This window comes from Meleagris gallopavo, chromosome 5 (assembly GCF_905368555.1).
Source record: "Meleagris gallopavo chromosome 5, MGAL_WU_HG_1.1, whole genome shotgun sequence".
NCBI classification, from domain to species: domain Eukaryota; kingdom Metazoa; phylum Chordata; class Aves; order Galliformes; family Phasianidae; genus Meleagris; species Meleagris gallopavo.
Window position 1 is genome coordinate 43,724,011 of NC_139408.1, and position 18,660 is coordinate 43,742,670.

At 42.3% G+C, this 18,660-nt stretch overlaps 1 protein-coding gene across 5 annotated transcripts in view; it reads right to left on the reverse strand.

Moving 5' to 3' along the window:
* Positions 1 to 14,070: 14,070 nt before the first annotated feature.
* Positions 14,071 to 18,660, reverse strand: part of TTC7B (tetratricopeptide repeat domain 7B) — a 128,500-nt gene continuing 123,910 nt past the window's right edge. For all 5 annotated transcript variants that reach the window (XM_085225497.1, XM_085225500.1, XM_085225499.1 and 2 more), the window contains one exon: positions 14,071 to 15,072. In XM_085225497.1, coding sequence (XP_085081623.1) covers positions 14,851 to 15,072 — 222 coding nt within the window. In that variant the 3' untranslated portion in view covers positions 14,071 to 14,850. The remainder of the gene's footprint in view (positions 15,073 to 18,660) is intronic.

The following is an 18,660-nucleotide window of genomic DNA, read 5'->3' on the forward strand; positions in this document are numbered from 1 at the left end:
CTGTCTGACTAAAAATAAAATCCAAATTCAGACCAGAGTGGATTCCTCCATAATATTGCTTTTGGCCAAACTGCTCTGAATTGGACAACAGCATCTGGAAAAGATTCTGTGTTCCTTGACTGGCTAGAGAAAAAACTGTGCTTGATCTTGGCAAATATCCCAGCATTCTGCAGAGCACAGAATGCTTCTCTCCTTTTTGACCTCTTTGTTGGACTCTTGAGCCAGCCAGAGTTTAGAAGTTCTCAGTTTATTTCAACAAACTGGCTGGCAGCTGAGTTCAACAGGTGCAGGAATAAGGTATTTATTCTTTCTCCAGGAAAGCACAGAAGAGAGCTTTGTCCAGCCAAGCATTGACCAGAAAAGGTATGGAACAAAGGGTATTTCATCAGCTCCAGCCCACAGAAACTACCCTTCCTAGAAGGGAAAACCTCATTCTGAGTCACGTAATAGTGCATTGTACTCTGCAGATCAGGAGCCCTGTCTGCAAACTGCCCTGTACCCGCTGGGCTGCTGTATGAACAGTTAGTAATGACATGCCACCTAATTTGCTCTGCCAGGGAACTCATTTCCCTCACTTTGAAGCACTGGTTAGTCATCTTTATTAGCCCACCCTTCTATGACGTAGTATGGAAGTACATTTTTAACTACCATTGTAGTGCTTACATGGCATTTACCATGAAAGGCAGAGAAGCAACATCTGTTTTGAGGGGAAGTGCAAATTTGGGTAGAAAGTGCCTACTTCTATTCATGCTTGGTGAAGTCAGCTGCTGTGCTCTGCTGGTCTGCTTGTGGGGCATGGCAAGGATAGATCCAGCCCTGCTAGGAACAGACACGAGCAGGGTGTCCGTCTCTCAGCACAGCCTTTCAGGTGCTAGAAGACGACACATTGAGATGCTCAGCAATAATTCACTAGCAGAATGTGCCCAGTTTCCTACCTACCCCCTGCCTGTGTCCTGAGCAGTGCAAGAATTTGACTTCTGTGCTGTTGAGCAAGCTGGCTCCCAGCCCAAAGGGGTGAATCATAGCACCATCTTATTGCGGCAAGATTTACCTACAGCTGATCACTCATCAGTGGCATATCTGAGAAGTGGGATGGCCTCTTTGCTCCACCTCCTAACATCCTTCAGGCTTTGAGCAGGTGCAGTCTCTGCTGTGTTGTTGACCTTGTCAGGAAAGCTGCAGGGCAATCAAAACATGGGTGCTCCTAATTAGGCAGTCCTTTCATTGTATGCTGAGGTGTGTTAGCTTATACAAGTCATATGCCTACACCTAAATAAAGCAGAGAACCCTTTTTTTGTATCAAAATGACTATTTTGTCTTATGTGGCCAGCACTTTATTACCCCCTTGTGCTACTTGATCTTAGATGTGTATATCTAGTTATGTAGATATACAGGCTTTTCAATTTTTCTTTAATTTAAATTTGATTTTTAGAAAGAACACGATGAGCTCCAAGTAACAGAATGTGATAGCTCTGGAATATTACACAGCATTAATCTCAGAAGTGAGTGGGAGCAAGACACTGAGGAATGCACAGCCTGAGAAAACTGGGGAGGCTGTGTAAGTAGCAGGAGCAGATAAAAACAGACAGCTTGGGCAGATACTTAGAAATGAAATATCAATATAAAGAAGACGGAGAGGAGAGAGACAATGCAGGCCACTTTTAGGGCTGATCTTTCAGTGAGTGCCAGCAGCTCCATGCTTCTGGATGTGGAATTATTTCATGGGTTTGTTGTTTCCATGCTCTTGGAAAACTATTGTCTAGGGCCTGACCTCAGGGAAATGCAACTACTTGACACAGCGTGTCCAAGAAAAAAAAAAAAAAGAAAAGCAAAATATGGAATTCAGTGATTGACTTTTCCTATTTTTAGCTTGTCTGCAAGTTATCCAGAAATGCTTGCAACTTATTATGGAAGATTTAGGAAGCAGAGCGTTTTGCCAGTTATTGCGGAATTTAAAAAAGCACATATGCTGCATTTTGTGCATTAGCTTATGAGCTGTGAAAGATACCTGTAGAGACAACATCACAAATGAAGTTTGTTTTTAGGCAGTCACACTAAAGATTTCTTGAGTAAAAGCTGAAGCCATTGATCCACAGTGTTAAAGAGAGGCATGGAGTGAAGGACAGAGATCCAGCACACACCTGGTTATATGATGGGGATCACAGGTTGTGAAATTCAGAAATTGGACTGTAGCTGCATTGTAGCTTGTGTTTCTGAGCCCTTCCATAATAAACTCCATGGCTACTGTTTGCAGAGATTACTGCTGATTTGGCAGGGATTTGACAGCAGGATTCATGTCTCTGAGGGTCTGCCTGTGTTACCGTCTGTGGCTCTCCTTGGTTTCTGTTCTGTGCAGACATGAAGAACTCAATTTTGATTTCCTCTGAAGCAGTCGGCTTACTGACTTCCATTCAGCTGCTCCTTTTGGATAGCTGAAGCTGTCCCTAACCAAACCACAGCTCCATCTGATGCACACAGGCTCCTTCTTTTTTCTAATTGCTTTTAATGCTCAGGGCTTGTTAGCTCCCTGGTTTATTATATATATATATTTTTCTAGTCAAAACAGGAAATCGGCCCAGAATTCCCTTGCACTAGCTCTGAGTGCCAGAGAAGCAGGTGTGGCAACACCAGGGTCCTGGAGGTAAAGTGCCAGAATGTCATAGCCAAGGGATTTGCACTGTATTCAGCCAGTAGGTTGTCGTCTGCCTATGCTCAGGCACTAATTGCTGAAGAGAATATGTGTATGCAACACATCTTGTTTCTAATCATGTAAACAAGTATTTTCCTGGCCTTGGAATTGGCAGCCAAAATGTGATTAAAATTCAGTGAGTTTCCCCCTCTCCTTGGTAGGAAGTGGTCCCAATGAGTCAGTGAAGGCAGCTGCACTAGCCAGGGCTGTGACCCAAGCCACAGCCTGAACAATGAATTCTGTGAAGGAAGAAGGGCAAACCTCTGGGAATTGCCTGTTTCCTTGGAAGATGTGAGGAGCCTGTTGCTTAGAGGACTCACTGCATCTCTCGAGCAAGGAAAAGGCAGTGCTGCCCCACAATGGACAAAAGGGGTGCAAGATCCCAAGGTCTCCTTCAGCATCAGGTTTCCAACTTCAGGTGAGGAGGGACTCAAGAAGAGGCAGACATGTCTTTGCTGATCATTTCTGCACTTCAGGGTTCCTGCTGATCACTTTGGAGTCAAAGGGGAATTGCTCACCTCCTAGATGCAGACCTTGAATACTGCAGTGTTTGTTTCTCTGACAGTTATCCCCATCCTTCAGTGATGTAGAAGAGTGTGGCATCAGTAAGTGATGGTGTGTAGAGAGTTGGGTTGTGCCCTCTGCAGTGCCATCAGCAGAGCCTGCTGATACCCGTAGCCTTTCAATGATGCACAGAAGGAATTATATTTTGCCAGTGGAGGCAATTGCTATGTAGATTTTTTTTTTTTGCTTTCCTTCCTTCTCCTGTTCTCCTGTCCTTCCTTTTTTTTTTTTTTTTTTCCACTTCCTAGCTTTTTTTTTTTTTTTTTCTCTAGCCTCTGGGGGCCTTTTTCTTCCTGTGATCACCTAGGAATTGCTGTGAATTGCATGAAATCCCATGCTGCCACAAAGGACTTGAACATTGGCAATGCCCATGAGGCTCCCCTACCCTCTTCCTGCTTGCAGTAGAATTTTAACTTTTACCAGGTTTCTGTGAACTTGAGAATGCAGAATGGATATCCATGTTATCTTGCTGGTCTCCTAACTGGTCTCAGCCAGTCAAAGGGTTCAAGCTCATATCCTAAGCAGATGCTAATTTATTCTGGAGGGCTTGCATCTTTGGCAGATGTTATGCATTTCACTACATTAGAGACTCAGCTGTCAGCAGAGAGGGCAACATACATATTCAGGGCTTTCTTTAATGTCAGCCATCACAGAAAGTGTCTGCCACTCAGCTGTATCTGCTTGAAATGCTGTGGTGCTATTGGTGATGCAACTCAGCACACTGCTATGCAAGTGGGGATCTTCCTCGTAGGCTTCTTGAATCTCACTCCATTCATTAGAAGGACAGATTTCTCAGATATTTACTCTGGGAGACTATTCACTAGCGAGATAGACAGTGAATTCACAACCCAGTAGGTGTGGCACACTCGTATCCTACATGGATAATGAAATTTAAGCCTTTCTTTTAGAAAAGGCTTAATGAACTTCTTGAAGTTTGTGATAATTTCTTATTTATTCAGGCTTCCTGGATTGTAGTTTCATTTTTGCCAAGTCCTGAGGGCTTGAGATGTTGGAGTCAATGGCTCTAAAAACAGCTTAGTGGAGTGGATGAGGGCCCTTGGAGTGCTCAGAGCAGGCTGATGGGAGGCCTCATGACAGCCTACAGCTCCTCACAGGGAGCAGAGGGGCAGCATTCTCTGGTGACCTAGTTTTTAGATAGTCTTGTGTGGAGCCTGGTGTTGGACTCAGTGGTCTTTGTGGCTCCCTTCCAACCCAGGATATTCTACTATTCTATGGCCTGTTTGCTCCTGTCCGAGGTTGTATTCATTCATGGTTACCTTCTTCCTTGGGTCTACGGGTTTGAAGGGCTTCAACTGTGTGACACAACTCTGATGGCAAAGGTGCCGAATCTTCAGCTGTTGCATCATGAAAAGGACAGTAAGAGTTTGTTGCTAGGGATTGGATTCAGAATGAGCTTTTATTATGAATGCTATGCATCTATCTGACAGCGATCTGTACAGAGCAGTGACAGTCACAAATCGTCACCAGCAGGCTAGCAGCAGGTTGTAATGCTGAAGCAGCTTGTCTGCCTCTGGCTCTCAAGCAGGGACCTGGTGCTGCCAAGTGGAGTGGCTGGGCTTAACCAGCACCTCCCTTTGGTGGCACAAGTGAGGCCTCAGGCAAGCATTTCCTGCTGTTTTCACTCTGGAGCAGTGGATGAGCACCTGCTTTGCCGCAGCTCCATCGGGCTTGGTGAGCCAATGTACTCAGGCCGTGCCCAACTTGGCACACCAGAGCAGCACTAATACAATGCAACACCCCTTGTCAGCCCTGCTGGGCTATGAAGGCCCAAAGGTTAGAACCTGTGCCCAGTAAATAGGACAGTCCGAGTCTTGCTTAATTTAGATGAAAAACACTTGAACTCATAGGTCCCATGGCACAGAGGAGGGCAATCAGTCAACAGGGTAAGGAGGAGGGTAATTACAGAGAAAGCATTGTCCTTTTGAAGAGGAGGAAGACAGGATTCATGAAGGCCAGATGACGCACAGAGCAAAGTCCCCACCAGCACCTGGTTAGTGAAGCTTGGAGAGGGCAGGGTCCCTGACGAGTGGAATAGATACTTTTTTTTTTTTTTTTTTGTAAGAGTCAGTGACTGACTATGATAAAACAAAGTCATTGATACCACTGTAAAATTTCTGCAAAAGATTCAGAAAATCTGAATTGTATCAACTGAGAAAAACGTGCAATTTGAGGATTGCCTGATACTATTCTACTGTTGGCTGAAACAGTGCTTATTACAGAATCAAGCTGAACCTGAATTCTGCAGCTCTGGCCATCCCTCCAGACCATGTAATTATCCTGCCTCAATTCCAGTAAGCTATTTATACCACCCCCACTCCATGTAGGTTGCAGCTGCTGCTGTGCCTGAGCCTCTGGGGCCTGGTAGGCTGCTCTTGGGAGGATGCTTTCTTCTAGGAATCAGGACACAAAAGCTGTCGGTGTGTATTGTTCACCACTCGCCAGTGAAATGGAAATTCGAGGACAGGGAGCAGGATGGAGGCAGTATTTGTCACTGATCCGTGCTATCTTTTACACAGAAAGGGCTCTGAAGCATCACATAATGGCAAGGGTATAGGTAAATGCATACTGGGAATAGAATAAAAACAAAAAGAGAGCAAAACCTACAAATTCTTTTGAACAGATTAAAAAAAGGGTAATATGCACTTCCTCCAAGATGGTGGGAAGTTGCTTTTCTGTAGCATGTGCCAGCCTTCAGGAGCTCCCTGTCTTTATGACTGTACCCTCTCATTTTGTGGAAACAGTCTGGTGATAACACTGAATACTTGTGAAAATTGATTATTTTCTCACCTTTAGCTAGAACCTTTTAGGCATTTAATTGCTTAAGTGCATTCTGTGCCCTATTTCTCTATTTGTATCCTTAAGTGAATTTTCTAGATAGAGCAAGGCTCTTTGGGCAAATGAGTTCACAGACCAAGAGGAGCTTGCTGTTAGATTCTACAAGCATTACAACAGTGCAGGATCACTGAGCATCAGGTGTGCCTGGAGAATACCTCTGGTGTAGGCAAAACGTCTTTCTGAACTGGCGCAGGTCCTTTTTCTTTCAAGCAAGAATAAGATCCATGGGTGACTTGCTCTCTACATGCTCTAAGACATCCCAAATGCTGCTGTTTATCAAACTCAGTGGAAATCCTATTAGAAATCTCTGTGAAGGCTGAATGCTGATGTAGCTATCTCACAAGCACTGTCAGTACAGTCAGTCCATCATGTGCCAGCACCGTATATTACTAGTGGCCTACTTCAGACCTGCAAGAAAGAGAACGATTAAAAAACTGCAACCCATGAAATGCAGCACAGTGATTGGCGCTAATAATGGCCAAGAATCACAAATGAAGCCCATTTTGGGGCCAAGAAGGGAAATAGTTGTGCAACAGCATCACTTCCTACTCAAACACTCTACAGACTGAGAACTAACCGAGGTCTGAGATAAGAACTGTGGGGTGAGGCTGATACACACTGAAGTATGTTGACCCAAAGAGTTGTTTTGAGTCCTTGGTTGTGACTTGTGTGATCTCTGCCCCCTTTCCTCCAACATTTGTAGTAAAGCTGGTGGATATGAGTTTACATTCCTGTTAGACAACTACTTATGAATTCTCTTGATGCATTTGTAAGTCACTGGGACCAAAGTCAATATTATTTCTGATCACAGACATCCACTTCTGAAGGCCTGCTTCAAAATTAATGCCACTTTATTATGTTGGTCCACAGTGTCAGAAGCAGATATTGGTGGGAAGGTTCAGCCTCTTCTGCCGTACCACCAACATTTCCTTCTGTTTTGGTGGCATGTGACAAATGGCAGCAGAGGCGCAGTCTGTCAAAATGGTGTCTGAAATGAAAGTGCAGGTGAAGCAAAGGTATCGCTGAGAAAAAATGCAGGAAAAAAATGGCACCTATTGACATTAGGTGCTGAACATTGATGGAGACCAAACACTGGATGTGAGCACACAGTGAGGCAGTGGGTGATGTTTCAGCAGTGGTGACAGCAACATGAAAGACAAGCCATGTTCCACATGGCTGTGCACAGTTGTCACACCACTAAAAGAAGAATATCTTATTCACCACGTGAATTCGTGGATTTCAACCAGAGTATTGTGTACAGAACTGAATATCATCTTAAAGGTGTGGGAAACAATAGTGGCAATATTGGAATATTGCCAAGTTTGCAGCAGGTGGGTCTCATGAATGTTCACACTGGAACAGAAAGAACACTATGCAAGTTTGTCAAGACCTACTCAACCTACACGATGCTGAAGGTGACAGTTTCCTGGATCACATCATTGCTAGAAACAAGTTGTGGTGTTACCTCTATGAGCTGGTGTCAAAATGGCAATCCATGGAGTGTTGATGTGAATTCCCCACTGAAGAAAAAGTGCACTCTGCAGCCCTCAGCATTCAAAGTGATGTGCACTGTCTTTTGAGATAGGAAAGGGGTAATCCTTTTTGAAGTTCCTGGAACACAGACAAGCCATCTACTCTGAGCACTACATCACAATGCTGACTAAGCTGACGTTCAAACTTCCAGAGTCAAGCCAAAGAAGAAGTTTTCTCTTGCAACATGATAATGCCAGGCTTCATTCCAGTTTGAAGACCATGGAGCACACTGACAATCCTGACTGGACTGTCCTACCACACTCACAATATAGCCTGGATTTGGCACCTTCTGACTTCCATCTGTTTGGGATGATGAGAGATGGACTGCATAGGTGACATTTTTCTAGCAATGACATCATCAGAGCAGCCATGAAACAGTGGGTCATCTCTGCTGGTGCAGATTTTTACAAGCACAATATGTAGGCTCTTGTTCATCACTGGTAAAAATACATGCTAATGGTGGTGACTATGTTGAAAAATAGTGTTTTATAGCTGAGAATTTGCTCTATCAAATAATGTTCTTCTGCTGTTTGTATCTGTTTTGCTTTCCATGGAAATAAATAGGAGGCATTGCTTTCAGAGCAGCCTATGTATATTTTTATCTTATGGATTATCTTCATCACAGTTGTTGTAAACACATTTTAACTTTCCTGAGTATCTCCATTATCACCCAGTCTCTATTTTTTCAAACTATAATGTTGCAGGAGACAGCAGCAGCATAATACCTCAGGATAATATTCACAGCAAAGGCATCTCAGTTGGGAACAAAATCCCAACATGCTCTTCTCTACTGTGTTTCTCAGGGCAAGCACAGTACTCTGGAGCAAGGACAGCAAAAGGATCTTGCAGGTATATGTGGGTGAGATACAGCTGCAAACTGCAAGACCAGCTAACTTGCACTCGTTCACCCTACTTTTGCCTTCATTTTAATGAAAGTGGTAAGGGATGCAATAGTGAAAATTCAAAATATGCATAATCCAACCTACCTAATTACAGGCTATTTCTGAAAGGGGCTCCCACCTCCTCCCTATTTCCACATTTCCTCCTCCACATTTAAAAAAATTTTTAGAAAAGTGAAGGCAATGAGCACAGTGAGCTGATCTGACTCAGCCAGTAAGTAGCCTTACACTCACCAGATGTAACAAAAACAGAGCAAAACAGATGTGGAGCTAAGATCTCATACTCAACAGCAATTGCCAGTGTTTTGGGTTAGGCATAGGATGAAACTGCACGCTAACCTGGCATACAATCCATGTTTTGGTTAAGTCTTTGTGTTACTGAAGTTCATCCTTGCAGTAGATAATCCTTCAGGTGGAGTCTTTAACCCACAATGACTGATTAAGAATCAGATGCAGTTCTCTGACAGCGAAAGGTGAGAACCCTAACAAGGGTTTGCTTGTATCTGTTGGTGGGCCTCCTCCAGGGCTTTTCATAAGCCAGAGGCATCTAATGCCTACTGCCTTTCTATTTTAAATCCTTTAGATGCTGTGCTGGCTGACTCAGTGCACATCATGGGGTGATTGTTCACATGCAGGTGTGTTGGGCTTCACACAGGTGGCTCAACCATGCAGCTTCTCACAGGAGGCAGCAGCCCTAAGGCAGGAACATATGCACACATGCCCTGTCAGAATGCTGCCTCTTCCTGCAGTCTGGCCACAAGCGTGAAGAAGTAACATGGAAGCAGGGATCATCAGGCAAGCAGGACTTCTTCCTGAAGCACATGTGTAGCAGAAGTGATTTTGGCTGAAAAGTGCATGGGTCCTGTGTCAGCCAGTAAGTGCAGCTGCTGCTGCTTAGGTTACAGGACCTGCCCTGCAGTTGCAGCCACTATTCCTGTTTTCCAGCACCCAGGAGTTTAGCTGTTACCCCAAACACCTGCCTGCACAATAAAAGAGAAAAAATAAAAATAAAAAAAATAAAAAAAGAGCTGTCTGGAAAGGATCTGTAAGAAAAAAATAATGGTCAGCCAGAACGTTGCTGATCTACTACAGGTAAAGAGCTTTATGAGCAGGACAGCTGAAAAGGAAGCAAATAGGGTAGCCATGTTTTATGGCCTCTGTTGCCCCCTCCAGTCCTGTGCTAGCAGTTGGTGCTCTTTTGAAAACAACAACCTTGGGAAAAACTTGCATTGATAGTGTCTCAGGCTGTTTTTTTTTTATGTGTGTGATCTACACTGGAAGTAAAAATTGGGGTTAGAATTTCCTTTTTTTTGTTATTTCCAGCTTTCCATCAGAAAAATAAAACCTGTTTGTAGAGACAGCTTTGCAAGAGCTGAAGTGAACACTTAGAGGAACTCAGAGCAATAAGCTGGGAAGGGCCTCAGAGTATAAAATGCATCTGTAACTCTGCTTTCAACAATGTGAGCACTTGCGGACTGTTTGGAGTGGTAAAACCTGCAAAGAAGCCCAGATCTCCCCTTAGTGGCAAGGAGGGCACAGTCTCCCCACTGTACCCTACCCTGGTTCACTTGGCTCAGCCCTGTCCTGCTGCTTCACCCTCACATCAGAGGGGGCTCAGCCCCAGGAAGAAGCTGAAATGCATGGCTTTCATGCATTTTTAAAGCCACATCACTGTATTAATAGCCAACAAATGTCATCATTACCTATCACCTACTGATTATTTTCTCAGGCCAGCTAGATCAGGCACCTTTGGAATGGTAACTTCATACTCAGTGTCACTTTCCTGAGGAGACAATTTTAGAGGCAGAGCGGGAGCCAAGAGAGCAGGGAGTGTGTCCCAATGGTCCAGAGCAGGCTCAGGGCTTCATACCTGGATGAAACAGGCAAGGGGCAAGCTCTCCTAAAGATATTCCTGCTGCCTTTAAAGACACAATGGAAAATGCAGCAAAATGACACACTTCATCAACCCTTTAATGTCAAAATAGATTTTTACACTCAGTTCTTCCAAACACATTTTTAAAGCGAATGAAAATTTACCAAGCCAAAAGCCTTGTCTCTCTTACCTTGGGGAGCTTTGCTTTGTGTTCCCACTGTGCCTCAGGGACCACTTGCAGAAAATCATGGCAACTGCTGGACTTCGAAAACTTCAGGCATAAGTAGCAATATGGCTACAGCAATATGGCTGTGTTCATCTGCTCCCTGACGTGGAAAATCTTGGTTTGGCCAAGAGCCTTGCCCCATCCTGACACTCACACTCTCTTTCTCCCAAAAGTTGGGGGTTGCATTTCTTTCTTACTCACTTCAGATTTACCTTTTGCCACATCTCTTCCGGCCCTTGCTGGCTCTACAGGTCTGAGGGATTCCCATCAAGATTCACATAATCAGCAACGACATTGATGCAAAAAATGAATATTCATTATCTTCCCTGCTGGCCATGAATGAGATTCATATCAGGTAGTTCTTTGTGATGACATAGATCCATGCAGAATGTAAGAAATTCTAGTATATCTTCTATTGCAATCAGAGAATGTGGCCTGGAGATGATGAGCTTAAGCAGATGAAATGCTGGAGAAGTACGCCCGCTGAATGAGCATTTTAGCATACAGGGGTTTTAACTTGGTGCTAGAGGGATAGGATGATTGCCAGGCTGATGGCAAGAGAAAATGGAATTTTAATTGATAACTGAACAAAGAATTAGAGGTAAATCTTCAACTTTAGTCTACCCAGGCTCACACTACCTTTCCACAGTAGAACCAAGTATTTGGGAAAAAAAGACTTTAGAGAAAAATTATAGTGTTTTTTAAAATAGCCTTTGATGTTTAAAATGCATATAAATAATGACAAAAGGTTTCAAAGATATGGTTGGATTGGTCCTCGCATTCCTGTAGCTCTCTCTCAATCACGCAATTAAATAATTCCTGAAGTAAAAATGGTTATCTATATCAAAATTAGAGATGAAGTTTAATCAATTAATTGAATTATTTCTAAGTATCGCAGATTCAAACATTTTACCACGTGCAACAGAGAATGGTAGAACACTGCAGCATGTGCTCAACACACCAAATGCTACTCACTCAGAGAAGTGCGAGGACACTGCAGAACAGAAGAGGTCTCCTCTGAATGCTGCTGTTCCAGTCTTCTGGATGAAGGACCGATTCCTGTTCAAAGACTGGAGATGTCGAGATTGTGCAGCTTGTCATTACTTATACACAGCTGGCATGTCTGACAACGCAATTTATTAATAACGTTAAGCTGGTGCAAGTACAGGCCGTTTTTTGGAGGAAGAGCAGTCTTCTTTTCTGTTTATAGCACTCGTTATACAGCAGATCAGATCAGAGAACTACCTGTAGCCCCTAGCAGGCTTTCGTGGGAAAGCCAGTAAGACTCAAAGGGGCAACAGAGAAAGGGGCTGGCTGAGTTTTCAGCTGGATCAGTCCCCAGTTTGCCTCATAATCCACCTGAGCAGCTACTGTTTCTAATATAGGCTCAGGGAGGAAGACTACAGAAAGCTCTGTGCATCCACATAGAGCTTTGACCACAGAGCAAAACCTGATGTAGAGAGCACTGACCTGGGGGCAGAAGGGGAAGAGTTCCCCAGGCCTGGTGCTCACATCGGCACTGCGAGCTCCACTTGTGGACTGAGGTATGAGAGCAGCCTGAGGAAGAGATCTTTCTGTATATCATCTAAAATGGATACTGAATATAAAAAGATTCTTGGTATTCTTAATTAAATAGAAGGAAAAAATAAAATGGGGGAAGAAGTCACACAGTCATAACACGTAGCAACGTTGTCTTAAGGTGAAAACTATGTTTAAACAAGTGCTGCTGTTTAATTCATGTGCTGCAAGAACTTCCACTTTAGCCTGAAAAGACCCAAATGTAAGTACTTACAGCAATAATCAGCTTTTAAAAATAGATAACTGAGCTTTACCAAGGCTGTTCCCAGGAGGCACAAGGCTGTGGATTTACACCAAAACTGATTCTAGAGCAAGGGAAACAGGAAAACAACAGCAGCAACAAATTCTCTGTGAAGAGAAGACATGACGCTATTAGAGTACTAACCTTTCCACCTGGGGAGTTTATCAAAAGAGGACAGAACTATAAATTAAATGAGAAGAATAAACAATAACTTATGCTATTACAGAATTCTCTTACACTCTACTTTTCTTCAAAGTTCTCTTGAGAATGGCCACTGCTCTCAGATCTATGTGCAAAGTGCCTTGTTAGAAATGCTTTGATACTATAATAAAAGGTGAATAGATGATATGGAGCATATCTGTGAAAGGTATTACACATATAATATTATATATTACAAATACAACTGAACTTGGATAGCAGAAAGGATCCAGAGGAACTGAATTAAACAAATGAAGGTTTCGCAGTGTGGTTTGGTAAACCACATAGAAGATACTAAAGACATCAGCCCAGAGCACTTACTTATTATGACATGGGACTAGAAAAGAGAGTAGAGAGTAGAAACGACAAGGACAGCATGAAGAAAGCATATAGAACTGGCACTTTAGAAGGGAAAGGGAAGCTTTGATATTTCTGTAGCAAACAAGATGACAATTGCTACTGATTTTTAAATAGATTTGAAAATATTGCCTATAATGCTTTGTTCCATTTTACAAGGAACATATGGTCTCAGCATTAAGCAGATATAACTTGAAAGCACCCTTAGTCTAACAGGCACAAGAAATGCCAAAGAAAAAGAGATACAAGTGAAGAGCTTCACCAGATTAAGGTATTCTGCCATTGGAAGATTCCCACTGGAGCGCACAGAGCCTTTCTCACAGTGGGGATCCTCTAGGCTCCTGAGTTGAGTAAGCTCTATGGTGAGTTGCAAAGAAAAACACTTGCCATTTTTCGGAATCATCTGCTATCTTGCAGTGAGCATTTTGAAACTGTTTCTTGTGATATATCAGCACATACCAATGAGCACTCATTTTAATGGGGATTCTGGAAATCCTCCCAGCTTCCACGAGCGCACTATTTAAGTGAGGGGACACTAGGCTGCCTTGGCTTGCACACTCTAATTGCTCATCACAACAAAATTACTCTGTAATCTGTGCATCCCAGGACAACTCTAGCAAGCATTTATCTGCATTGTTTGGCCCTATTATATCAATATGGCAGTAAGGTTACCAAGCAACTTTTCCTTCAAAGGAAGTAAAGAGTGTGAGATGTTGAGAATAGTGCACAAACATTTAACATGTTCTTCCCAAAAACTAATAACATACATGGAAAAGCCTGTGTGTTATGTGGAAGCAGAATAATCTGGCTTCAACAAGAGCTGGAATGGAAGGAGTGAAAAAAGAGTAATAGTGAAGACTCAGGGAAACCTGAAATCTCAAATAACTATAGTATTGGCAAAGAGTACAGCTGCCTCTACTCTCTAGGCACTAGTCAAGGCATTTAACTTTGGTGTCGCTGATCATCAAGGTCAGCCAGCCACAGAACCCACATCAATAGCATTCATTCACAAGATATCTATTCCCCCCTAGGTTCTTAACCAGGGCACAGAAAATGTTCCATTTAAAAATCATTTTATTATTAACATAATCTTCCCATTTAGCCAAGTGTGGGTCATGAATAAGGAATGTCGGTAAATACTCCATTTGAGGTTCTTTTTACATATTTCCATTGATAAATAAACTCTGAATTCACATAAAAAAGTTAAACTTAAATAACTAATATATTTTTTGTAACAGGCATACATTGGTAAAATATAAATATTCTTGTACTCAGCCTTCGCTCTAAATAGAGATAACAGTTAGCCACACATCACAGTTATTAACAACTAAAAACAAGAACTCAACTGATTCTCTGGCCTGGACTAAGATAGAGATGGAAACAGAAAATTCGCATTTTGACTTTGGGCCAAAAGAGGTTGAGAGGCAGGAAGAAAACAGTTTTCATAACAGCCTTGTTAAAAATAGTCTGCTCTGCCACTGAATTTTAACTTGGATATATTATTCTACGTTTGGTAGTTGGTTCCATTATAATTTTATGTAACACTCAAGTATCACTAACAAAGTATGGCACATCTTTCAGGAACAATATAATGAACTTTCAAAACTACCAGGGTAAAAACATTGGCGATATGACTGATTTGGCTCTGGTTAGCCATTCTGTCCTCTCAGTTTAACAACAGAATGTATCATGACACTGTTTTGGCCACTTTCCCACAGAAGATGAGTTTGTTACCTGCCGCTCTAAGGTTTTTCAAAATAATCAGTTACCAGGCAGCCTGAAACACTGGGTTTTCGCATCCAAGTCAGACCAAAATAAGCTGGTCAAGATATCCTCTCAAAGAACTCTCGGGATAATTGTAAAAGGGACAACAGGACTGCTGGCTTCAAGCTCCAGTGCCGTCAGGAAGCATTCAGTAGCGGCATCATCATTGCCTTGAGCCTGCAGAACCTCACCCAGGCCGTTCCAGACCTCGTGGGCCGTGGAGTTCACCTGCACAGCATCTCTGAGAATCTTCTCGGCCAAGCTGTAGCGCCCAAGCTGGTGAAGTATCAGTGCCTGTAAAAACAGCAGAAAAATAGTTGAGACTGGTCACAGTGGGATAATGCTGAAGCTCAAATGATATGTTGTAGCAATTAAATAAACGTAGGTAATGGATGGGTTCAGAGTGCTATAAACTATATCATCTGCATCTTTTTCATTTAAAGACATGGAGTAGGTTGATGCAGGCTATTCAACAATAAGTGGCTTTGCACCAGAAACACTGGAATGCAAAAAACAAACTGAACAACAAAATCTCCACCCATCCACCAAAAACAGTAAGTACCTGAGCTTTTGTGGTGAGCTCGATTGTGTAAGTTTTTTTAAGGTGTGTGCCCTCAAGTGCTCATATCCTGCAGGCATATCTCAGCCATGATATGCCTGACCATGTCTGGCAACACCTGAGATGGGAGCTTGGCACCATTAGCTCTCAGGTATGGCAGTGAAAGAACTGAGTTCAGCTCCACAGGCAACAGCAATGGCATTTGTTTCAACCTGCAGAATGGGAAGTGTCCTGGGACAAATATTGTACCAGTATAGTATAGAGGTCCAGCAGATAGAAAACTAGTTCAGGAACTTTCTAGGTACAGATTCTGTGTTTTCCTCTAAGGGCTTGGATCCTAGTAAACACCATGCTATCCAAGAAAGTACACTATGATAGAGTCTGAATGAAGCAGCAGAAATCTCCATCCATTGTATTCATTATTATCACTGTGCAGGAAAAGTTTCAGTGACCCAATAAAGGAGTAATATTCTAATGTTATAACAATCGTGACGTTGTTTATGCATTTTTACTTTTGGACACTATTGCAAAATGCATATGGACCAAACATCTTTCTTACCTGAGAGGTGTCCTGATTGCAAGCTTACAGACTCCTTACAACTTCCCCTCTTGCAGTCCCCCACTCCTCAGACCTCCATATCTTTTATTGCTCTCTGTAAATCTGTCCCTCAAGTCATCACTCTGAAGTATGGATAATTAGAAAATACTGAAATTTTATGCAAACCCTGAATTGTCCCCCATGTGTTTCTGGAATTCTGCTCACCAGGCTGGCTTTCAGCAGGCATAGACTGCCAGCTGCATCTTACAGAGCAGCAGAACAGACCAAGCACCCCAAAACAACCACATAAGAGACACTGTATAGTTTTGGTAAATAAATAAATAAATGCAACAATGGCTAATTTGCCTAGCAGATATTCTGTCATAAAGGTACTAGAGGGCTTTTCTGGTCATGGGTTTTTTGAGTTGCCAAGTGAGTCAGTATTTCCAGAGTGGGTGAAGAATATTTCCAATTAAAAAAAAAAAATCAGATAACTTTCAGAGATGGTATTTTTTCCCCACAGGAAAGTGATTACTAGTGACTGGTAGGTATCAGATGGGAAATTTCAAAAAATGAAGCAAGGATGTGAAACCTATATACATACATGTGTATATGTGTGTGTGTGGTTTGCATGCATTCAGTTTAGTATAACTATCCAACCTTAAAAATTGTTACTGATTTTCAACACCTGAATTTCTAGTTCATTTTCCAAAATTATTTCTGGGGGGGCAGGGGGAGTGCTGATTTCATACTGATCAAATATGTGAGTTGTTTGCAAATTTTTTTTTTCCCTAAGTTTACCAGACTATTTTCCCCACTTGCTGAAAATTAAGGCAGTTCTTTTCGAGATCAAAGGAAGCAACCAAATCTTACAGTTATAACCCTGTTGACTGGAACTGAAGTAAGCTATGCTAAATCTGGTCAATTCTGTTTGGAAAACAAGTGCAGTGGAGACTACCCAGCTAACAGAACATAAGTAAATACTCATTGCTTGATGGTTGCTATACTGTACTAAGAATATAAGCCATGTAGCACTTGTGAAGGAACTGCTCTGGCTTGGACAATCAGGTTGCCTTCCCTCATGACTTAGAGACCATAGCCTTTTAGAAGCTGACAGCCAGATGTTCTCTGGCATGGAGAATGGTGGATATCCTATCACTGTGATGATAGGAGGATTCCTACTATGCGCAGCAGCATCCAGGTGACAAGTTTTGCATCCACAGAACAAATGGAGAGAAAATTAGACTCATTTCATGTAGAGCATCAAAAGGATAGCAACATTTGGTCACTATAGCTGTAGGCTGAGCTCAAACAAGTGATCTAGAGAAAGAAGGCATCATATCCTCTGACTCACTTACTCCCTCAGAATGATAGTCAGATGTCATACACAGCCAGTGTCCAGCTTGTATCTCCTTCCCAAATGACTTCATTAAAATTCTGAGGCACAGAATATTTTTGTCTGTGGTCTTTGCCTGGCTTTGCCCTATGAAGCAGTACGCTACTGGCAGTGGGAAAAGGAGCAGGCATGTCTATCACGCAGCAGCATCCTGCAGTGACCCTGCACCATCACTCAGCCAAGAACATTGACCTCCAGCCTACCAGCTGTCAGCATACACTTGCCCTCTGAACTCAACTCTTCAGCAAAAAAAATAAAAAAGAGAAATAAAAACTTCTCTAAGATTTCCCAACAATCAATGCAGATTACAATAGTCCTTGTAAACTTCCTTTGCTTCATAACTGGAACAAAAAATCAAAGTTACTAGTTCTGGCCATTACTCATAAATGTAAATGTACAGACAACATTCATCTGCAGTGTAATGCTAGATCTCTCACTTAATGACTGGACATGAGCTTGAGAAACACCTCAGCACTGCACAAGCTCTAAAGGGAAGCTCAGTGACATATGGCTCACACCTGCAGACCTGGCATGGTACTTTAAAATCACACACACACTTTAGTAGATAGAACCCACAGTGATTCTGGAACCTGAATCAATTAGAAAAGGTGTTATATAATCACTCTGGTAAACGATAAGAAATATTAGTAGGAAAAGCACCTACTCCACAAATACAGAACGAAAAGAGTAAATTCCTCAAGAGTTACATGGATATGCCCACTATTTGTTCTCTGTACATTTTAAAATGCTACAGTGCTTGGCAGGATTTTAATGCAACTGTTGGCATTCTGTTAAGACAAAGCATCCCATTGCATCTCTTTCACATGAAAGTGATAAATTTATGACATTTGCTGTTAGCATACTGTTATAAAAGCCTCCACTTTGAGTGGGTTCCTTCAATTTGCAGCTGAGTACAAATTTTATTTGTAGCATTTCTCTGTGTTTGGTTTGCTGAATTTTTGCATGTTTTCTGACAATTTTTGGTGGCTGTTCTTGGCAAAAAAAATAAATCCTTCCCTATATTTCTGTTAGCCAATTCTACACACAGAGGTTGATTTTGTAATTCAAAAACAAATAGAAAATTTTCATCAGAAATTGCATAGACAAAGTAAAGGGAATCTTTGAACATTTTTTGTTTGGTGTGCTGCCATTGCACACCAAGTAGTGTTTCATGTCTGTTTCTGTCATTCATTGCCATTGTTCTCAAAAATTCATGGATTTCAGATTCTGCCTGCATTAGGAGAGGCCAATGGCCCTTTATCACACCCAGGCCATTGCTGGGGTTCAGAGACAGGAATAACAAGGACAGTCCAATTTCAAGAGCATACAAGGCCTGAGTTCTTAAAAAAATTATTGTGTGCTGTCCATGATAGGGAAATACTTTAGTCA